The following is a 25,414-nucleotide window of genomic DNA, read 5'->3' as shown; positions in this document are numbered from 1 at the left end:
ACATGTCCGGGGTCCGTATTCGACAGCGAAAGCTGCATTTTGTGCCCGTAAGGGCGGATGGACCCTCATTAAGCATTAACTACACACACACAGAGGTCACCATTTTATTTACAGCTTTCGGACATGACATACCATGTACTACAAAATGATTAATAAAATCCCGAAGAGCGAGATTAATTGACGGAAAAGATTATTTCATTTGAATATATTTGCATTGCGAAATTCTCCAGTTCGCTATTCATTGTACATATCACCCTCATACCAATCGGAATGATCGGCTATTATAACCGACTAAAAAGCCCGAGAAGTTGCTGCCGCCCTTTCACAAAATCTGATTTCATTCCATAAGAGGCGCAGCGCTTATTATATTTGTTTTGCATTTTTAATTCTTTGTTGTTGTTTTTTCATCTAACCCTCAATCTGCTAAAAACAAAGATGTAACTCATTGTCACCGGTATAGAGAAAATAAACTGACCAAAGTTACTAGTAAAGCAAATCCAATGCAAAAATTCAGCAAATTGCATAGTCTTTATATACAATCTTTTCATATATGCGTTTGCCGACCATGTTTTTGAGCTGTATGATTCATTGTTGAATGATTATATAAAAATTGATAAGGTATCATTTTTCAATTATTTTATAATTCTTAAGTAAAGTTGAATTGTCTTCAAGATTCAGATTTTATCCAATAATTAATTTTATAAAATAGAAATGCAATAATGGTCTGATAAAGATTTTTATTAACAACTATACTCATATATACACCTGTCTGATACAACAAAACAAACGTGTTTTCCTTACCGTCGACAACTTCTCTTATGTCACTTGTTCCTTCCTTCCTTGTCTAATTAACTAATGGTTTGGCGGTAGATTGAAGATAAAATACACACACTGATGATAAATGCAGTCAAATAAATAAAGAATAAAATAAGATTTACTGTTTAAATTCCTTTGAAGGGCTAATGATACAAAGCTTCTTGTTTTTAAGTCCTGTGTTAAAGTGGCATTATGTCCATTTATTTCGCTGTCGTGTTGAGCAGATAAAATGAATTGACAAGAGTTTACTATTATCAAAGTCTTTGGCCAATAATTGATAATGAAAGAAGTTTAAGATAAAATATAAAGACTGTCCTACTGAAAGTTTACAATACATTCCGAAGGATACTAATTTTTATATAAATTTTTGTAAGTCACACGAGTTGTTGATTATACACATGAACTAAGCTATATAATGAAAGAGTTATGTCAAAATCTAAAGTAACTTGGACCTGTACACCCACCATTTACACTTGGATAGGAATAAAGACACTTTTAAGTCTACATAAAAAAGACGAATATCTTACTCTTTCACATTCAGTCTTACAATATATACATCTTTTGTTTTATGCATTGACATTAACTATTATACTTGTGAATTACCTCTCCATCTTGCTTATTCGTACCCAGCCATAATTTTGTCGTTTCGGGGGCGTTCTTTTGAGATTCCGTTTTCTCTATTTTGGTGGCAAAACAATGTAGAGAAAACATTTTGCAATGTTTCTTGTATTATATGTACTTTGAAATACTATTTTAATGTTTTGTAAGTTTTTTTTAAGTTCTTTAACTTCTTCTTGTAAATAAATTTTAGAAGACTCTGCAAACAATTAGCTATAAAATCATGTTCTAAATCATTTAACTATTTTGATGTTATTTAAGAATAAAATGAGAAAGAAACAAAAAAACACACATTTTCGGTGCAGAGTTTTTGCTTACATTTTGCATGTGTCTCTAAGGTTTGTAGGTCGAAACCACGTGGCAACTTTGTGACAGACATCTGCGTAAGAACTACGTGACAAATTAAAACATATGATGTTGTTCTTCTTTCAGAAACCTCTATATGACACAAAACTTTTAACCATTTAACGAACCTTATTTTGTTAACAGTGACGTTTCCTAGTCTATGCCTAACCTTTTACAATACGTAGTATCCTAATAACAAAACAAAAGAGCAGAGCACGATCATCACAAAATAGAATATATTACCATCATTATGAAATCTGATTTTTTTCCGAAAGAGCAACCAAACAATTGATTTGAACCATTTGCTGAATGTTACCATTATCTACCAATAAAGAACGACCAAAGAGACAATGACCTAGATTCATAAAGAACAATTTTCAGATCACGTCTGATATGGTTTCCAATCAAAATCAATAGAACAGAACTGTAAAACACTGTTAGTGACGGAAGTAAATAATGAAATAAACAAATAAGACAAATATCTTATCCGTTAAATATTCCATTCATTTGTCTTGTCTTCTAGGGACTATTAATCATAAAATGATACAAAGGGTGTTAATGATGGCAATTCACAGGCGCTTATGAACAATATGTTCACCATTTTCCATACTGATGAAAGAGCTGAGTCATGAAGAGTAATGAATTTTCTTATTCTTATTAAGACTTAAGGTAAAAAAAATGGCATTCTGATAAATTTCAGCATTTAATTAATTTTAGTTTTACAAAATAGTTTTGTTTTTCTTAGTTAAACTTTATTAGTTCAGTCAATATAAAACTGAATCTGAAATAGAGAATATTGGAAGTGGAGAGTGAGTTAGCTTAAATCTTTCTAAAACGATCAAAATGAAAGAATAAAATGATGTTTTAACATTCAATTGCAATCATCTTCCAAGTTGGGCCAGATGGCCTAGATTGTGTAGGTGCGCCGTAAAACCAACCAAAAACAACCGTAAATTTTCAGCAATTTTTGCATCATGACATGAAGTAAACACAGAGGAAAGAATGGCGATGATGCTTGTCATTTTGTCATAAAGTTTACGACTTGAACACAACTTTTAACTACAGTCAAATGAAATATTTGTATAATGTTTCATCACCCATTTTCTTGTTTTCTGAAGACTATTTGATATCTCCTTTCGAGCGTTGGGTATTATAGAACGATTATGGTTATTTATAACAGGCGCCGTCTAATAAGAACTTGACAGCTTTTAGTGCAATTGGTGCAAACTTGGTAATTGAAATAGATGACTTACAAAAACATAGTCTTACTTTGTCTGCCTCCTCTATAAAATAAATTACATCATAATCAAATTATTTCCGACAACATTGGAATAAGTTAGGACAATGTTTTATTAGAATATTGTTTCTGTATATCATTATAATACTACATTTAATGACTAATAAAAACGGAGAGAGTAAACGAATCCCATTATAATAGCTATTGAGCTACTCAAGCTAAAGTTGTCAGAATATGTTCAATACCGTAAAATACATCGATAGTTTTTGACACAATTATATAAGGTTTGAAAAAAGCGGCTAATTTGCCGAGTTAAAACGATTTAAAGACATCTTTAACACGTCAATGTCGAAACCGGTAAATTGCATGTCACGTTTGCGCTTTACCATATTTCGAATCTTCAAAGCATAATAATGGCAATGTTAAAAAAATGTCATTTAAATTCTTGCAAAATACACTTTATGACACTTAACTGCCGTGTCACCTTCTTATCATTTTGTTTCAAGAATTATTTAAATTTCTTCTGAATTTTGTAAAAGTCGGATTTAATTGTTTTATGCTGTTGACAAAAAAAGAGCTAAACATTAATCGAGTATAAATATACTTTATTAAATAAAAGCCTGAAAGCGGAATTACAGAACTATTTTCAATAATGTTTTAGGCTTTGTTTATCAAATGTCAATGTCTGTTCTAACGTCATTTCGGTCCGAATTATATATTCCAAAGAGAAATGTTGATCTATCGTTTAAACAAATGTTCTTTTCTTGTTTCTTTATGAACGTTGTATGATTTTTCAAGTGAGAATTCTGTCAATGGATATCAAACTGCAAGATTTTATAAACTTATCTTTCAAAATGCTTGTACATGTTTATATCTCAATAAAAGGAGATGCCATTAAAGCTCAGAGTTATAATACAAATTGATTTTTATAAACATTATTAAGGCGTGTTTATTTCATTGATTTGTAAGAAGGACAATATAGGGGTTCTATTTTTCTCTTCTTAGACTCAGAACTGATGTACCTGTTAAAGTACAGTAATGTGATGCTGTCAATCATACCAGTAGATTTGCTGTCAAATTACATAAACAGTTCAAACTATAAAGAACAGACTTCTCCCAACGAATACAGTGCGCAATATCTAGAAAAATGGATGAAGCACTTTCATATTTAGCAGAATTGATCTTATTGCGCTCAATGATATTTGCAGTAAATGTAATTACCGGTGTCAGCAATTTTGGTTATAATAAATCCCCAGAAGGAAAATTATCAGTTCGACTAATGTTTTGTACTTTTGCCTTCACCTCTGAACCACAGTCTATGCATTACAATTTATTACGAAGATAATGACCTAGTATCTTATAAGCACTCAAATCACACGAGACGATTTGACTTATCAGAACATTGACATACTGCTTTCAACTTTAGCAAATAACAGCAATCTTTCTGTCCTGGAGGCTTTTAAGTATCAAAAGATAAATGTTTGTGTAATGGTTATTATCGCAATTTACAAGTACCTATGAATTGTTAGATTCAGAATTCACAATTGAGCCCTGAAGATAAAATTAAATCATATGTTTTACCCTAGAAAAATATGTTGAAGTGGGGGGACGTAAGCATGTGAAAGGGGTCAGGAGGGCTTTGGTGCAATTGATGTATTTCTGAAACAAACAAAACATGATTAGTTTCAAACACAAGGCGCTATAAATAAGAGTGTTTTGGTATTTGTTTTATTTGGTGTCGACACAAAGACAAGACGTGTACCAGTTATAATGTTAATTTTGACAGTATCAAAGAAAGCTTCCATCCCGAAAGAACTGCTTAAGCTGTTGCGTAGGCGTCTGTGTAACTTTAAAGTGAAACAAATCTTTCATATTCTTATGTTAACTTTTATCCACATACTTAGCCATAACAATTTGCTTTCCAAAATAGATATAATTGTTTTGTTTTGATCTCAAGAAACAATAACGTGGCTATAACAGAAATGTCTCTATAAATATGTCTGACATCTCAATGTTTAAAGACAATTTAAATAGCAGTGTACTATTAAGGAAGAAAGCAAACCGTCTATTCATAGCAAAAAGAATATCAGAATTAATGTTTCATCCCATTATCTTTTACCATGAGAGCCTCTTGTCGTCTTTTATATACAAGTAAAAGATAATACGATTTTGACAGCATTTTAAGATGCTGTTAAATAATCATATATTAGGGGTTGAAATAATCATGACCTGTGAAGATGTTTGTTTTTTTTTGTGTTTTTTTTTTTGAAAGTTTTGAAAGATGTTCAAATGTACTATGCTTATCTTTTGGTAAAATACTTTTATAGCAGAGATAAATGCATTAAAATCTAAAATCAAATGGTAAAAGACCGTGAAAGCTATGTTGGTACCTTCATTCTCTATAATTTTTCACATTTATTACGTATTAAAACCGCAATTTTTAATGTGTTAATCTTCAGTATATAGAGTTGAGAACGTAACCTACTTCATGAGCGTGTTTGGCTTACATTTAGAAAGAGACTGTTAAGTAATTATCAGTATTTTCAAGTATCAATGGAAATCTTTTATATTAATATTTGTCTTTACTGTAAAATAAGTATTATAAATATCCAATTGTATATGTGGTAGATCAATCTTCCCTAGCACGTATAATGCTATCAATTTGTCAGTGAATCAATTTGTCAGTGAACAGAATCGCGTTAACTTACCACACATTTGTAAACAATGACAAACTGAAAAAGTCGCTGATTAAGGTATATTAACAAGTGTTTTTGTTAAACATTTTTTTTAAAACGTTCTTTAAAAAAATCTTGATAATATTATAACCCTGCATGTGCGTTGTTGTTAATATATGGTAAACAAAATTAACAAGGAAAGGCGGCTTTCAACGGACGCAACCCCAACACGACCGATGAACCCAGGCGCAGGCGGAACCTTTCTTGGTGTAAAAGATTTGACTCTAATCAGTAGCAAGCTGGTACTTAAATCAGTCAATTAAACACTACTAAAACCAGACTCATTGTTTTAATTGTTTTGACGTGCTCATGATATACAGCTTTCGCTTTCCTAGTACAGTTTTGTTTACATAAAATAAATATAAATCTATTTTACTTGAACACTATTGATTGAGGTTTATTTGTAACAAATGCTTCTTATCTTTTGTCTTTATTGTTGGCATATAATGCGTTATATCGGTGAATCGCCTACTTTCTTTATCCCCGTTAATATGCGGCAATTTAGTGAAAAGAATTGCAAACAAACAGTTTAAAAACATAGAAAGATTATATTACATCTCATACAAAACATTTTTGCAAATGTTTCTTATTATTATTGATTGCCCTTCAATGATAGATAGAAAATGTTAAAAATAACATTTGGAATTTGATTTAATTATGACTATTGTTTAAGAGTTTACTTAGAAAAATATTTAATTAAAATTAAACTGTATATATCTGTTCCAAATGTTAAAAAACTATTTTGAAGTTATTGAAAATAATAAATATTATGTTCGACGTACTTTCTGTGTGCCACTTGCAGGCCTTAAAGTTCGAAACATGTAACACAAATGATGATTTGCGGATTTGTTACGCGGATACAAACAGTCGAATAACTCGCCCAGGAGTCTATATAGCTCTTAGCTACAACAAGTGAGGTAGTGTTGACCCCTTGTGTTGCTACAATTTGTAACATCCGAGGTTAACAAAAATCATCTTTCCTGTTCGGCGTCTTATGACCTGAATTGTGCAATGCACCGTTAAACAAGCAAACAAATACTCAAGTTCAAGGCGTTTACAACTGACGTTATTGTTTGTAACGATCTTCTTTTCGGTCAGTATACGTTTTTCCTTGAGAATTTTTTATCAAACTGTATAAAAAATTCATAGTTTTTCTTAAAAGGGAATGCAGTGAATAAAGATATCAAAACGCAAGTAGAAAAATATTTCAAAACATATGTAAAATGCATGTACAGATTAAGAACAGTGAATAACACTTTTCGTAAATAAATTGGGCATCCAAATCTCATAGCAGCAATAACAATATGTCCGTTTTCTGTAGATAGATGTCTTATTATGTTACAAAGGATATTTGCAGTTGATTAATGGGACAGTGGCAGACAAAGATGATTTATATCTATTCTTTCGATTCTGCTGTTTCAACCACAGTCAAAAGAATTTAATTGGAACACAGAATGTCTAGAAAATGGGACAAAGCGAATCATTAATAATAATGATTCATAATTCATTAATTAGTGATTAGTGATAAATGATATTTGATTCTGCATTCTGTTTTCCAGCAAGGTCTTTTAATGAAAATATCTTTTTATCTGTCATCCTACAAGTAGGTTTTATCATAAAAATAAAGTGTACAATTTATTTTTATTTTTCTGTCATAAAAATGGGACGTAACAATGATTTCCCTTAGGTATCACGCGATTATTCGGACAGACTATGCAAATAGAAAAATAAACTGTCAAAATAGACACAGCAAATCGCAGAATAATATAATTATATAGAAATATCAAACATAAACTTAACGTTTACTACAGGCAAGAATAATATTGATATAATATTCCATCAAACATGTTATTGTACGTAAAAGGCCTTATAAAAGTCTGGTATTATCCAGCAATTGGACGTCCAAGATTTGGTAGGAGGAATATGGTGTTTTTTGTGTTTTAACAGGCTCTTTTCAATAATAACATGACAATTCTAGGGCAAATGGTGCAAACTTAGTAATGGATATTAATGACAATTTTTAAAAGCAAACTTTTTACTTTGCCTGCCACCTAAAACAACTTATAGGTTACGCACTGAATTTGTAATGTTAGAATAATGCTGCTCCATCTTATTGTAATATTATAGTAAATGGCAAATACCCATAGTAAAATATGAGATAGTAAATGATCATTCCTATCTAATCATTATATCTTATAGGCTATTCAATAAAGTTGTTACAATATGTTCAATACCTTGTAAGTGGCTAAGTGAACTACTTCGATAGCCATCAGATACAATTATTAAAGTTTTAGAAAAATAGATCAAGGTCAGTTTTCCAAGGTCAGTTTTCTGAATAACTACGCTTCAGTGACACTATAAGGTGAAATTGCCAGTGTCAACGAAGGTGAAAACCACGTGATACAACGAGTGACTTTACAATTGTTCCGAACTTAATAGCGAAATTTCGGCAATGTTAGAGGAACAATGTATTTCTTTAAAAAAAACTATATGACACGAAGCAGTCACCTCGTATGTACATATCTGCGGATGTTTCTAAATCCAAATTTCACCATTTTCGTGTTTAAAGGGGCGTGGCCGGTAACTTGCACTTACAAGTATCGTCCATGAACAGGCTTAATCAAACCGAGCCTGCAACATTTTAAGTAGTTCTTTAGGGATTCTGTTTCCCCTTTTTCGTATAATGGACATTATCTTGTGCCATAATATATATTTTGGTTCCCTTTGTGTTACCGAAATGAGAATTAAAGAGCTAAATCGTTTTGTTATTTTGATTTAAATGTATATAATGAATTTTCAGACGGTCATAATATATTCTTGAGAGAAATGTATTCGTGTAAAAAGTTCATATTCTTTTTCTTTTATTTTGAACCTTATGTTGTATGCCTTATTCAAATGCTTACTTTTATAAGTTTGTCAATATATAAAAAAACTGCAAATATACTAATATCTCTAAATAAGAAGATGCGGTTTATGCTTTTATTATACAAATTGAAATTTTATATACAGTCATAATAAATGTATGTAAATTTTCAAATAGGTTCAGAAATGTGTAAATAAAGCCTAACCTCATAATTGACGGACCGATTTCTTTTCAGGTATACCCACTTCTATAGGTTTATAAATTTATAAACCAACACCACTATATAAAGCATATGACTTTTACCTGAACAGTCGATGTTTACTCATGGATGGACATAATGTCAATTTAATGATATGAATCATCATGAAAAAAGGACAGATTCTATACCACGTTTCCGTGTAATCAAAATAATGAGACACAGTTTACTGCTATCAAAAATACAAATGTCAACCCTAGGCAAAAGGAGTATCCGCTTTGTATTTTAGCACATTTTCCGGTCGCCTTAAGGCTATTAATCATCAAAAGATTAATGGAAAGGAAACTCGTTGTGATTGCAAGTTACATGCGTCAATGAAAGTTGCCTAGTTTGCTAGGTCGTTTTGGCGTTGCGTCCATTGAACGCCGCCTTTCCTTGTTGATCTTGTTTATTATAGTTTTTACTAATTTAGATTTAGCTACAACAAGAGCCCTGTGGATATATGACGTGTATAATAAATTTACGTTGCATTGGAAATTATTAGTTTGATTTAACTATGATGTATATGTAAAACTGTTGCTATTTTCACTAAGATGTTAAAAATATGACTGCAGAAACAGTCACATAGTTTTACAAAGAATGTTTGTATGCAGATGTTGATAGTCTTAAAACATCTCCGAAATAACTGTTAAGGCTATTTAGGTACTAGGTAAAATAGATAATATGTATTTCTAGCAACTTTAAATGATATTTTAAGGTTACTATTTATTCACATACTTAACTTTTTGATATATCAATTTGCTTGAATAAAATTGTTTTATTCATTCCCAAGAATGAAGAGACAATGACCTGGCTATAGAGTCTATAGAGTAATTTCTCTTTCAACATATTTAACCTCTCTAAGTTTGAAATATGATAAACAAGATCAACAAGTAAAGGCGGCGTTCAATGATCGCAGTCAGACATTTTAAACAGCAATGTACCTTTTCCGACGAAAGAAACGTTATCCTTAAGTCAAATGGAATATCATTATAATATTTCAACATTCCTGAAAGCATTTCGTTATCTTTTATATAAATGTACAGGATAACATTACCGATTCTGATGGAATTATAAGACATTGATAAAGAACAAAATGGCTAATGTAAGGGGTTGATATCCATGTTGTTTAGAAATAACGGTAGTGTTTCCAAAACAAATACCCACCACAACTTGATGAGTTTATATTATTAAATAAGTACAATAAACAACCATTAGTAATCGTAGGTACATCTATTTAATCAAACTTGACAGTTATCACACAAGATGCAGTCAACAATATGACGTATTAACTAATTTCAGGATAAAATTGTTGTGTTTTTTGTGTTTTGTTTTTTTTCAATTTCAAATTAATTATAAAATATTTTTTAAAAAGATAATTTCTTACCTTGTATGTCGTACTTATAAAATTGTCCAATGTTATAAAAGTGCCCTATTATTAACGACAAAAATTGTCTCAAATACAAATACCATTTATTCTTATAGATGAGAAGGTAACAAGCAGAAATTTTCGAAATTTTATAAGAATAGATAAAAAAGAGAACTAAATAAAAAAATCATAACCAAAAGTTGAATTTTTCCTTAATTATTTTTTTATACTTGATGCGTTTTGACTATAACCTTAAGTTTTGTTTATGTTATCATCCTGGTTAAAATTACTTTTGCTTTTATTTCGAACCGTTCTAAAAATTGATTTACTTTTTAAGTTAGTAAAAATTAAGGTGATTTATGTTTATGAAAGTTACTAGTAAATAGTTATATGCAAAATGAGTTTCCATTTACAAATTTTGCTGATGAATTGATCATATTAATGAAAGTGATGTCATAAAAAGAGCACACAAACGATAATAAAAATGATATACTATAAGTAACTATAGCGACATATCACATAACATTTCATTTTTCCCTTGATAATATCTACATACTGTAACGTTTCTATATTACGATTTTCTTATTCGGAATATTCATATTGCCTTATTTTGCAATATTTATGTGCAATAGACAAAAACGTATCTTTAATATATTGGTGTCTGCCCTTCTTATTGATTTGTGATTTATTAAACTTTATAACAGATATTCAATATAATATGCAAAGGAATAATGTTGTTAGAATAATGACTAAAGTTAATGTTTTTTTTTCTTCAGTTAACATCTTAGCCTCCTAAAGTAATTAAGTTTTGTACCATAGACTGAGCGAATGAAACCACTAGTCCTATATTATAAATTTCTTTTTTTTTCTTTTAGCATACTTCGGGTCTACAGTGAAAAATCACTTTCGTTTCGGATATGAATATGTGGCATTAATTGAAAATTACTGATAATTTAATGCTTTGCATGCAGACAATTCTTATCATTTTCACCTTTAAGTTAGAAAACTTAAAAATACATATCTTTTTAGTTGAGTATATTTATTACATTTTTAAACGAATATTAAAAGGGTGAGATTGCTATTTAAAATCTATTCTTTCTCTTTATTTCTTTGAGCGTTTTTGCAATGTCCTATGTTGAATAATAATATATATTAAAATGTAGCATACGTCAGCTGAATTTAAATGAAATAATATATACTAAATAACCTGATGGCTACTTTTTCTACGTTTAGATTTCATTTCGTAATTAAAACTTGAAAACACAATGTAGAAAATATTTAAAATAAAACAACAACAGCGATTTGATAATTCTTGAGTATAAAATCTGTTTGCACATATAAAGAAAACCGTGACGCCTTATTGTTTTATTATAAGAAAAATCAGGACGCAATATTAACAGTTGTAAAATGTTTTTTCCTGTCTGAAAACAAAAATGAATGCTTCTTATAAACTAAATTCGTATGATGCTGTTTTAAAAATCATGATTCATTAAAAATAAGTAAATAAATATGTATGTTATACATTTACTTTTAAGAATTGCTTTGACTATCCTACTTTCTTTTTTTTTTGGGGGGGGGGTGAGGGAGGGAGGGATGAATCTGTAACGTATATATTGAAAATATACTGACAAGTGATTGCTTAACACGCAATCCATTGATATTGCTATGACGTTATAACCAATGCCTTAAAATAGGGAACAGACTGCAAGTTAATCGTAATTTCAAATACAAAAGATTAGGTTTTTTATATAAATCAAATTCTCTTGTATATGTAATTGAGGCATTTTTATTAAACAAACAAAGAAGTTAAATGGCTTTGTATAAAAGACTGTAATTGAATCATTATTTTGGTTATAATATTGTAACTGTTCACTTCTGTGTGTTCATTTTGAACAATAAAGAAGATTCTTCATTCTGTAAACACATTGGACACACCAAATAACAAAACTGCAATAACGTACGTTTGATGTAGATTTATGACTTTTTACGTTACAAGAATATTTACCAGAAATTTATGGTACAACTTAATGAGATTGATATGATCTGTAACGAAATAAAAATAAATTCACTAGAAAGAATTGTATATAGATAAGTTATGATGATGTATGTCTTCCTTATTAAACCACCTACTACAAATTATAACACTAAGCATTGATTTGGAACACAGTGTCTTTAAGATAAGTGAAAGAAACAAAACAAAGAAACAAAATAATTTAATACATGTAATTATAAAAAGGTGTATTCCAACGATATTGAAATATCTTAAGTCATACAAAAAGCGTGAAAATGCATTTCCCTCAATATTTGGTATATATGTTAAAGAAGGCGGAATCGTTCAGAATATATACAAACTATAATGTCATTTCATAGCCTAGACTCATAAAAAAATCTTTGTTTTCAGATCACGTCTTAAATGTTTTCCAATAAAAATTAATAGACGAAGAATTGACCTGGAAACCATTGCAAGCGAAGACAGCAAATATTAATATAAAACTCAGGCAAATACCTTATCTGTTGTTTTTTTGTTTTTGTTTTTTGTTTTCGTTAGTATTTTATCTAGTTTTTCTGTCTTCTGGGGACTATTAATCATAGGATTATGCAAAAGGCTTTACGCTAATGATGGTAATTTACAGGCGCTTATGAATAAAATGTAGATATAGACTAAACAGCTGATCTTTTTCCTAGTTGTCTTTGAAATGAATTGACTTGAAACAAATTGCAGCGTATTATTGTAAAAAGTATACTTTTTTGAAATATCTTTGTTTAAAATGTCTGTATTAACTAAGTAGCCATATATAGAAAATGGCTTCCATTTATAACATTGTTTTATTTCTAATTCGAGCCATAGAAGGTACGATGATCTTGATATGAAAGAAATGCGGTTAAAAAGTTAATGTTTAAATGATAAAGAGCAGAAAGACTTATTTAACAACAGAAGGAACGTTTACGTTAACACAATGCAAAATGATTTTTTTCATACTCTGTCACATTTTGTTGTTTCCTGTAGGCTAAATGGCAAGTGCCGTATGAACTTTGGAGACTATTAAAGATTAAGGTGGCTAAAGCAAACAAAAACTGGCCAGTTTTGAAGTGTAGCAAGTACACACAGTGCTGCAAGATAAAGAGTGCAGTAAGTCTAGAAAGAGCAACTTGCTTAGGATTAATTTCTATCGTACATATGTTATAGAATCCTTACAGTGTAGAATGTTATGGCAAAAATCTGTGTTTTTTTACAATTAAACAAACGCTAGACAATACCACTGAATTATTTCTCTAAGCAGATGGTCGCCTTAACCAATTACTAATGTACTAGTATTAAAATATATAAATGTCTTAAACTTTCTGTAATCATACGCTTATAAGAGTCTTAAATCCTGTAATTCCAGAAAATATGTCAACTGCTCTTAAATGACAAAATTCATCGTTTCTCGATATGTTAACAAGGGTGCACTACTGCAGCTCAAATATCCTTGAGAATGCAACACGTGAATGTTAATTTGATCTTTAACCAATTTACAAATAATTTTATTTCCATCCTGAACATTTGACAATATAATAAGAGCACCTTAACTGGTTGTTATAGTGATTAATTTAGTTTGAAGAAAATATCAATCGGAAATAATTCGGATAATTCGGTGCATTGCTATTTAGATGATATGACTATTAAACATAAGGTAATGTGCTTCTTTTCAGTCAACTATTTAGTACTTGCGATTACTTTAATCAAATGCTTGCAATAACGAGAAAGGTCCTGTTTATATGCGCAAACAAATGAAGGAGGTTTAGCTAATGCTTGAATTTTTAGTATACATTTTTCATGCCATTAAAAAAGAAATGCATCATATATTATACATAATTATCAGATTAATGTTTTCGTTCGTAAGGACCTTTCTTTGACTGACATGTTTTCAAAAATGAAATTAGACTCGATAAAATGAATTATTTTGTTAATACTATTGTTTAAAAATGTAATTACTTTAATTTCAGTAAATACCATCAATCATTGAACTCGTTTTTTTCTTTAATATATTTTCGTCTTTGCAGAACCAACTTTTTTTCTCATGAAACTTTTATTTAAGGCCACTCAGTTATATACTAGGCGGCAAGATACCTTATTAGTTTATTTACATGTATTTCCAAATTATAAAAACAATCCACTTTATTTTGATTTTGCAAAGCTTAAACATATTTCATTCACTTTGATAATTCTTGACTTAACAGATAGATGTTCACGTAACGAACGTATCATTTTTAGTCTTCAAAAATGATACACGGCAATTCTCTTTAATAGTACTTGTGATAGATAACAGAAAGCTCAATAATCATGAGCAAAATACACTTAACAAATCATGAAAACCACACTAAACATGACATGAGGGGTATTAGAACCATAAATAAAATCATTCACATATGCACGTGAATAACCAAAGTATAAAGCCTAGGTCACATATAAGAAAATGCCGCCGGGCGGCGTCTGTTTCTTCAAAAAATCGCAATATCGGCCGGCGTCCGTCCGGCGGCAGTGACTATCGGACGGCAGCAGCTGAAAATTTTGCTCATCGGGCGGGCGCATTCGAGTTTTAAGTAATACTTAAAAGCTAACGGCGGCCGGACGATAATTTTTGGGGTCACTGAGTATAAATAACATCGAGCGGACATCGTTCGGTCGCCGGGCGGCGACCAGGCGATGATTTTTTGATCGGGCGATTTTTTGTTCTACTAAAACAGCGTCCGATTTAAAAGGCGCCGGGCGGACATCGGCTGGGCCCCGCCCGGTGCCTGAATAGAGACAAGTAGTCAAACGATTATCGCCCGGTACCTGGACGATTCATGTACAGGCAACGGGCGGTCATCGTTTTGTCATCCGGTGACCGGGCTGCTTGTGTTTGTTGTAATTTCAGCTTGAAGAAGTTGTAATTGCCTCAAAAATATATTTGTGAATTTCTTTTGAATACTAATAAACATGAATTTTTTCTTCGATGTCCATGCGAATGTCTGATTGATTTTCGCCTTCTACGGCCTCGATACTGGTCGTTGGTGACTCGTTGTCAACAACACGGACCAACTCCTTGGCCTTCCCCTTGGCTTTTGCAGATGACTTCTTTGCTGGCATAATTACAACTAGCTGATTTATCTAGGATGTCATTAAATGTAAAGTCATTGTAGCCCGGCGCCCGCGCGGCAACCGTCCGATTCACTTTTAAATCGCACAGGCGCCGTACGGACATCGGGCGGCGACCGCCTGATCCGTTTAATTCTTTCTGTAAAATCTACTCGGCAAAAATCGCCCGACGACTGTTTCATTCATGACCACGCAAGGTATCAGATTTAAAATCGCCCGGCGTCCACGACATCAAAAAATCTGCCGATTTTATAAAAATCGTTTAATCGGACGGCGCCCGTTTTATTTGTGACCTAGGCATAAGGAAGAGTCACATACATAAGCACTTTGCAAACATGAATATTGTTTTAAGGTTACGAATATATTATAAGTGGACTAAGTCAAAGTCTTGGTAAAATCTCAAAAAGTACGACAAAACCACCTGACACCCATCAATACTTAATTACACATACGTTCACATTATCTATCAAATAGCAGAACATATATATTAATTTAAAAGTAATTACTATTGTATGAGACGCATCGATCTTTTATGCAAATTGTACATACCTTCATTTATTAAAATGAAAAGGAATGATAAAAAGGGTATTATCAACAGTGTCAAAGAAACAGCATTAAGGCTGATTAGAGTCAACATGCTCGACAGGAAATAGGATTTAATTGTTTACATGTCTCAATTTTATAATGTATAACTTTTACTTTGTAATATAGATATATATGTACAGTTATGTATATCCATTTTGGAATTAACATTATTTGCTGTTTTGGGGGGCATTTGATATAAGAATTTAAGAACAAAGACTTTAATGGAAAATGTGAACGTATATGAATTTTCTATAAGGATGGAATCATTATTAATAAGTAAGGTGACTCTTAAGTGCAATGTACAGTATTTATCAAGAAATACAGTGTCATAAATGTATTTCAACATTCGACGTGTGGTGTTTCTGTGTTAAAAAGTTCCGAAAAATGAAAAAAATGTATAAGGAAATGATGTCATTTTTGATGTGTTATAGCTTTTGTAAAGAAAGCAAAGATGCGTCATCTAATATTGAAATATATCGTTAAGCTTATTACAGTACGTGTATTTTTTTCTATTGTTATGTAATATCTTGTTCAATAATACAACATTCCGGTAATTTCGAGTTGCCCATCTAACAAGAGAAATGTTTTTGACCTTTATGTCCCTTTATCAGATAGGCAATGTCCAATGTTTCCCTTTAATGACGTCATCAACGGGCGACAACTTGAACCTCCTCTTAAATGAAAGGGTCTATAAGAAAAAACACACAATACTTCGGACCTCATAGCAATTAGTGTCCCATTCGCGCGTCAATACTTTAAACTGTCTCTTAAAGAATTGCATATAATCTTAATTTCTATGCTTCACATTCTTTGTTAATATGTTCTTACATCATCATAATTCAAGTCAATCGAATCCTAAATTTGTAAAACATTAGCCATCTTCTTTTTTCAGCATTTTCCGATGTTAAAATTGCACAGCTGTATTGTCGCGCTGTACATCTTTATTCTCTACCCAGAATTAATAATAACGTACAGCAACATTTAATTAATACATGTATGTCAGTAGTTTACACAGGTACATGTTTATAAACTAAATATGGCCTACGAAACAGGTAATTTTTTTTCAAAATTTTGAACTTTTTTTTCTACAACATGATGGGTCTACTGCTGCACGGAAATGATTTCGTTATGACAGCTAGTACACTAAAATAGAGAAAAAGAAGAATCCCCAAAGAAAGCCCAACACGGCAAAATTACAATGTTGCAGGCTCGGTTTGATTGAGCCTGTTCATGGACGGTACTGGAAAGTGCAAGTTACCGTCCACGCCCCTAGCACCGGCTTAAGCAGAATTCAACATTTAAACACAAAAATGGTGACATGTTGAATTTAGAAACACCCGCAGATGTGTTCATACGGCAGCTATCATGGAACATTCAATGTGACACAGTAGTGGCATTCCATGAAAAGCGGCGAATGGTCTCCAAGTAAAAGAATGCATGTACCCTAAATGAGAAAACAATGGGCTGAACTAAATAAAATGGAATTTTGAAAGAGGATCTGAGGTTATGAAGCCTGCATATCACAGACAAGACGTCAAAAGACAAATTTAAAAAGCAGGCAACATATCCTAAGGATGATTATACAGTATTTAAGTAGGAATACTGGAACCACCAAAGTTGCAAAAGGACAAATACAAGAAACTAAAAATACCATCTAAAATGTATACACAACAATAATGTCGTGCTGAATAATCTTCAAGGATCAAAAATATAAGTTAACATCATTGATTAAATGTACGGGGAGACTTTTTACAGCCGCCACACGGCACAACTAACATGGATTTGACAATGAAATAGAGAAAAGCAGTAATTAAATTAATAAGAGTATTCATACGGGAATTCGCATAATCCTCTCATGCACTGTCATTTTCTCTATTTGTTAACAAGAATGAATTTCGCTGGTGCTTAGAAACCTGGATTAGATCTACTCTTTACAATAATATCTAAAGTCACTTTACCAAGGTAATTATGTTTACCTACCGGCTCTTTTGTTAAAAGCGGTCTTGTAAATCACTTACCTACCGGCTCATTTGACAATAATAATAATGACAATAGATTTTATTCAGCATTAAACATTGTACAAATGTTTATAGCAAGAAATGATGAACAAATCAAATACACATCCCATATATACAAATGGTGAGCATTAGTGCACAGGCAATAATAAGTCCTCTTTCTTCCTTAACATTAATAAGTGAAATGAATTTTTAAGTAAGCATTTAAATGTTTCTGGTATAAAAAAGTGATGAATACAGTAACAGATTGTATGAGACTAATGAACTGTTTTTCTCTTTTAATTGACCAAGTATGTATTTTGCCAAATTCAACGAAGTACATATTGAGTTAGCATTGAAGTATTTTTGGTACAAGTAAAATAAATAAATTAATTAATTGCAATAATAAACTGTATATATGTAAGACCATTGAACAATGCCAAAGTCAATGAAATTGTTAAAAGCGGTCTAGTAAATCACTGACCGACCGCTTAACAGATCTGCAAATATATACCGACCTGTTATTGTTCTATTGTTCCCTATACGTAATAGTTATACTACATGAAACGAGTTAGTTACGAGGATATAACACTGGCTGGGGCGACATCAAGGGGTGTTTCTGCTAAAAAAAATGTCGAGCCGTTAGGCCAGTGTTATACCCCCGTAACGAGTTTCATATACTATAACTGTTTTATCGCAATGGCATAATGTTTTCTTTTTTAGTAAAATAAATAAATAAATCGTTAGCTACGTTACAGTTATTCATGATAAGGCAGTTTTTTCAAGTTGTTTTCGCTGTCGCAAAAAAAAAGATATACAAGAGTCATCCAGTGTTAGAGGCGAATTGAAAACTGTTACCAATATTGATTCATTTTAATTAAAAGGTTTTTTTTTTCAGTGGAAATAATTCATTCAGCGCATGTATTTTTTTGATTAAATGAGAGTAAATTTCATTTCATTAATTATTTTTGTTTATATTCTTCAATGTATTTATTTATTTATTTTATTTTATTTTATTGATTCCATTTTTTTTTTTTTTTTTTTTGCTACTGGGAATGTTCGTTACCACTGCCCCATTGGAACCGCTGTGAAAAAAAAACTGCATTGATATATAACAGGTGCGAAAAAAAACTCAACCGATATATAACAGTCGAGTTTTTATCCTATAGGAATCAGTGAAAAAACTGTACTGTTATATACAGTTTTCAAATGCTCATTGAAGTGTACTGAGTATAATGGGCTAGTAAGAACAAAGGAAAAGTTCCAAACCATGCGATAAAAAAGAAAATATGTGAAGTCGAGAAATTCGTGTGCATTACACAATATTCACCGTAGACGCAGAAATTTTGAAAAATAACGCTGAATTGTGCAAATTTGTAGGGGGGGGGGGGGATAATGACCACTTCGAACAGGAACTAGGGTCGATATATATTTTAAAGTACATTCGATCAAATTAATAAAATAAAATTAGCGCATACGGCTGTAAGGAACCTCATAACATATATTACAGATTATTTGTGAGAAAAACAAACTGGATACTGTTCCGGCGATGAAGTTTGTGTTTCGCCGATATTAATGAGTACAATAACGCACATTTAGCCTTTCTTTATAGTTTGCTTTTCGGTATACCTAACAAATTTGCCGAACTATATAGCTTCATAAGATACTAGTTTTCGGCATTTATTTCCACAACTGTGTCTGATTTTGCATAATCCTGCATTATTTTAACAATTACATATATTTATTCATTTACTTTCCTTTGGAAAAAAATCGTATATTTCAATTATATTAGAAATAGCCTGATCATCTATTTACCATGAAATTATTATTATAAATAAAGAAAAAGTGTGTCGTTTTTTATTATAAAAAAACTTTTTTATCTTCCTCAATATTTATATATATTATTAATATGTTATGCATTGATATATCAAAATAATGATTTTACCTTTGCCTACCCGACAAGTTATGTTTTCTTTTTCTGTGACTCAACTCAACAAGTACATTACCTGACCTTATTACATAATGAAACCCCACGAGAAACACGAGAATATTCAAATAACACCTGATTGTGAACGAATGAATTACAAGAGCGTAGCGGATGGTATCTTTGCATGGCTTTGGAATGCTTTCTTTAACATGATAAAGTACATAAATAGTGTGTTTCTTGTGAGTAATATTAATAAATACTGAGTTAAAAACTGATGTATGGGTAGAAAAACAAAATAGCATGTAGGTAAGATAGTTACCGCACTCGAAATAGGTCTGCATAGTATTTACAGACCCGGTGGCCTTTTAAAAACCTCGATCGCTACGCTCTCTCGGTCTTCAAATCGCCACCCAGGTCTGTAAGTACTATGCAGACCTATTCCTCGTACGGTAACTATTACATACGGTCACAGTCAGATCTATAAGCGGAGCGTTATTTAGAACTGATTTTAATAAGATTGATATGTCATATCTTCATAGTCTAGGAACATTTTGATTTGAAAATATCTTTTAGTCATCACTGTGTAAAATAATCATTTGAGTTCGTTAAAGATGCGTCGATTTTTGATGTGTTTCTAAACTATTCATTTCCAATTTAATGTATTTTGATGCAAACTAATATTGAACTTAATTGAGTAGTGTTGATCTTCAGTAACGGGATATTTGTTAAAGGAACTCCACTGAGGTTTATAAGCCTAAAAACATAAAATCTTAATTTTTCACGTAGATAAACATGAGCACTTAAAACTGAAACATAAATAAGATATAATTAAGAAATATATAAGAAATATATTCAAAATCGTATGTCTGTGCTATTTTCAGTCCGATTTGAGTGAAAAGCGTTTAAAACGCTTTTCAATTTTGGTTCATTTTTCACTATTATAATAATTATTCTGAAAAAAACTGAGCGAGCTAATGATCTAAAATTTGCACATAAGTTATTGGTATAGATCTAAATCAAATGGAGTAATAATCTCAACAAATTATTTCCAGCCCCGTCATGTCAAAAAAGCTCAGTGGAGTCCTTTTAAAGAGGATTGACAAATTCAAGAAATTTCCCGTCTTCTTCATCAATTAATTTCAATCACGTATAAATAATTAAAATAAGTATATTTATTCGTAGATATTAACGTAGAGACAAAAGCCTGCTGACAATTTTATTGCTCTAAAAGGAGATTTATTCCTCTTTTTCTCAATCTGTTTTGCATAACAAAACGTGACTGTAATAGTCATAAGCATATATATTGCATTTTACCTTCTTTCGCCCTTTTACATAGATAGTGAAGTAGCTAAATGGACTGTAACCAAGGGTTTATATAAACGATTGTTTGGACTATTTAACAATTTTTAAAGTTATATCAGTTTATAACAGGTTGACCATATTCCATGTTATAGACAATCGATAGTTTTAATATTTAATATTTGACTAAATTGGTAATTATAATAATGTTATAATTGCGCATATAAATTTTTAACAATACAATGCAAACAAACTTGATTCATTACTATAAACTAAACACAGCCTTTTCGTGTACTGCAATAATTTTAGAAAAGAAATGCTAACAGTACACTGCTGTCATAACGCAAATGTAAATATCATTGGCCAGAAATTCGTATTTCCCGCAATTAAAAACGAAAACGAAGTACTTTTCGTGGTGTTAGGCACGTGTCCGAAAGATTTCGATAATTAAGTGTTTAATGAATTGATTGATTCTTTCATTATTTGATTTAGTTTAATAATATTTGACGTAGCGAAATAATTGAATTTTAGATGGGTATTTTTTGTTCTTGTTTTCCAAGCTAATCAAATAAAACTTTCCCGGGTTTTTCTTGTAAACTAAATTAAAACCAAATTTAAAATTATGGGTTCTAAAGTTCAAAACTGTATCAAAAATTTGGGTAACATTATAAAATAAACCCAGTTTTAAACCCGGGTCAAACAATTTGCTAAACAAATTTAATAAAAATAAAAGATTTAAACCCATTGCTTTTCCCAAGTATAAAATAATGTAAAAAAAATTTGCCCCGGATATTTAAGATTTTTTGTAAAAAATTTTTTTTAAAAATATTATCCCAAAAGCAACCAAAAAAAACGGGGTTTTTTTATTCTTTTTTTAATTTAAATTTTCTATTTTTTGGGTTTCGAATGATACAGAAAACGAGGGAAACAAAACAAACGTTTTAAACCCCTTTTAAACAAAATTTTATGCCCCAGAAAAACCCGGTGCAGTTTCTCCCAAAAAGGATTGAATAGAATATTTGAAATTTTTCTGCAGACCCTGCTGACTTAAGTAAGCAATATTTAATCAAGTGTTAATCAATATGAAAGAAAATACATGGTAAAATCCGATAAACGCATGTTACAGTTGAATTATATTTAAAAACACTGGAGACACGGGCAAAATTTTCATTACTTTGTTTTAATATTTTCATTCGTTATTCCATAAATGTCGTCAAAATAAATACATAAGGTAGTCATAGGAACAAAACTTTTTTTCTTATAAAGAATATAATTGTGGTTTCCTAACTTGACCATCGTGGGTCAGGTCAGAGCGTTAAGATTTCACAATAGTTCCCACAGTGAACTCTTGAAACGTTAAAGAACATGTCAAGTGAATGATTTAGACTTGTTTTAATGATACGATATTCACAATATCTGTTATTGTAACTTCCAATGTTTGTTCAAGTCACATGGCTTGTTTTAAAACTACTCATTTATTCTGTCAGAGTCTAGATTTCGTTCAATATATCTAGATATATTTACCTTCAAACTCAAAATATATAGAATTTAAACAGAAATTCATGCTGGGCTTTACAAATGTGATTTAAGCGTGCTTTGAGTACATTAAATTATTTTAATATTTTTATCATTTATTTGCCTGAGTACCCACTTCAAAAAGTAGACATTTTATAGTAGAAAACAATTAGTTTGTACAAAAGTGTCTTTAAAAAAGATTAAGATAAAAATGTTTGATATGTTTCAAAAATATTTTATTCAGTATTTCAAAGTGTTAAAACAAATATGACAGTTTAAGATAAATCTTAATAATTGTTTGGTGTACAGTGGTGCATTAACTAAAAAGCTAATAAGGCGTGAAGAACAATTCAATAAATGACATTATTATTACATAACTGCAAACGGTACATAGAGATCAAAAGACAGTTAACGCTGAAACAATGTTTTATTCACCAATAAATGTTGATATATTGTAAAACAAAAAGCAGAAAAATCAACAAATAGTTCGTTCGAATTAATTCTTTCATAATCAAAATGCAAGACCTGTCATATGAAATAAATATGTAGCAAACTTTTGAATGATGTACATGTATAAACATGCATCGAAACATTCAAAATGCACGATTAAAGGTTGCTTGAAATAACGCTTGAAAGTTTCTTATAGAATAAACTAGTATATGTACTCTATTGAAGAAATATATTTACACGTATAAATATCCCCTTATTCACAAAGTCATATTATTCAAATTACCAATTTAATAGATTACAATGTACTTGTAAAACTGTATTTATATCATACAGTTATTTCACATTTGATAATCTGAGGCTGCACCAAGATATATCAAGAACCCAATGGACGGAATATACGTCAAAAAGACCATTGCATAAAATAAAAGCTTATCAATGGCAAGACTCACATCTTGCCACGTTATTGTTTGACCATCAGCGTCTTTATCCTCGTCCTGATTTACTTTTAAGATGTGTGTCTTGGTTGCTTTTGTCTTATCATGTGTTGGTGCATTACCGTATTTAATGTCCTGAATACCATTGTTCCTGTCTTGTTCATCGCTCACTTTATTATTTCTAGTACACTTTGAAAACATAACGAGTGAAATATGCCATGGTTTTTTGGGAACATTTTCCTTGCGGTGATATACAGCTAGATTAAGTATGGCCAAAACAGTTCCTATAACACTGACACATATTCCAGCCAGAATGTAACAACACATTAATGATATCGGTTCCGAAGACTTTGGCATTTCATCAGAAACTACAGTCAAGAAAACTGCTAAGGATAACATTATCGTAATTGCATAGCTGACGCGTTCACCAGACTCGCTAGGTAAAAGGAAAACGAGGCATGTAAGTCCGGCGATTCCATTGATTGGTAAAATAATGGTAAGAACATAAAAAAGTGATTGCCGTTTCAGTTTAAACCGAAATATCGCCATTGAAAATCCAACCGTGTTTATAGTGTAGTATGATGTATCTTCAAGAACCCATTCAGCGTTTGGGGTAAATGACTTAGTTTTTACCCCATCAATTATCGTAAATAATAGTTGGTCCGTTGTATAATCTAAAGGGAAAAATCCGACATCACATATCTGTTTGTCGAAAGGCCAAAATTTCATATTAAATCCACATGAACTTTTCAAAACAGCGCCTGGATAAAACAGTGCGAACCCGCTTGGAAAGAAGATTACATGATTATTAACCGAACCCATTGTAGCAAATTCAATAGGCGTTCCAAGTGAAATGGAAGGAGTCCACGCTTCACTTGTTAAAATAAGAATCTTAGAAATGCCACCATAATCAGCAGGATCCCATTGCATCCGCTCATCTATCCATACACATTGAGTTGCAACTGTTATTGTGATCACACCCCTTACGTCGTCGATTTCAGGTATTCCGAATAGATCAAGCGTTACATTTACATTTACCACATCCGATTGATTATTTATCGGTCGTACATCTTTATGGTAGTTTGCTAAAAGATCCGATCTTAAACGTGTAGCATTTTCATAAGTTTGACTTGAAACAGTCCCAAATATTGCGAACACAAATACGTTTAAAAACGCGAAAATATGCAGACGTTCCATATCCATTTTACAAACAGTCCGACGAAGACATTCGTTTATTATAATAAACACTTTTCCTTTATAATTATTATAGAAAATCAATGCGTTATTTCAATAAAACAGTTGTAGTGTTTTACCCTTTATTTGGGCCATAATTTGCAACCCTATTTAAATAGATTATGATCGTTCATGCATATATTTTTACTGATTAATTACAAGATTGGTCTTTTATAATAAAGCTATAATTTTAGGGTAATCATTATCTGCTTTGACGATAATTATTAACGAATCCTAGATAGGTTAAAAAATACGATTACCGAAATGTAAACACCTTTCCCGTTTTTGTTATGAACCCGGTGAAAATTTAATCCTTTTTTTAAAGTCCTGGCATTGTATAAATGAATAGCCTAACATACTTTTTAAACGTAAATTTAAAAATGAACAAAAACTGCGTTGTAATCAAAATATTTATTTTTGTAATGTATACGCCTTTTCTTATTTATGAATTTCCATTTAAAAAGAACTTAAACAAATAATAACTTAATGGTCAAACCATACTTAAAGTGACTTTTGAATTGTAATTGTTGTTAAACTTTTTTTGTGGTGAATACGTCACTTAATTTTTGAAGTTACATTTCTGTTTTAATATGTTCCAAAACTTTTTATTCTATGGTCATACTTTTTAACGTGGTCA

The 25,414-nt window shown here is 31.1% G+C and overlaps 1 protein-coding gene across 1 annotated transcript; it reads right to left on the bottom strand.

Annotated features, from left to right (window-relative positions):
- Positions 1-22,401: 22,401 nt before the first annotated feature.
- Positions 22,402-24,851, bottom strand: LOC132722830 (neuronal acetylcholine receptor subunit beta-3-like). Its single transcript, XM_060707405.1, has one exon. The coding sequence runs from the start codon at positions 24,745-24,747 to the stop codon at positions 23,449-23,451; it is 1,299 nt and encodes a 432-aa protein (XP_060563388.1). The 5' UTR covers positions 24,748-24,851; the 3' UTR covers positions 22,402-23,448.
- Between the last annotated feature and the right edge of the window lie 563 nt (positions 24,852-25,414).

This window comes from Ruditapes philippinarum, unplaced genomic scaffold (genome assembly GCF_026571515.1).
Source record: "Ruditapes philippinarum isolate M1 unplaced genomic scaffold, ASM2657151v2 ctg2108_1_1_1_1, whole genome shotgun sequence".
NCBI lineage: Eukaryota > Metazoa > Mollusca > Bivalvia > Venerida > Veneridae > Ruditapes > Ruditapes philippinarum.
The sequence above is the reverse complement of the archived record's forward strand: the minus strand, read 5'-3'. Positions and strand labels throughout refer to the sequence as shown.

What these genes read in the sequence shown, in the direction of transcription:
- LOC132722830 (XM_060707405.1), bottom strand. Translation starts at nt 24,747, where the DNA reads ATGGATATGGAACGTCTGCATATTTTCGCGTTTTTAAACGTATTTGTG.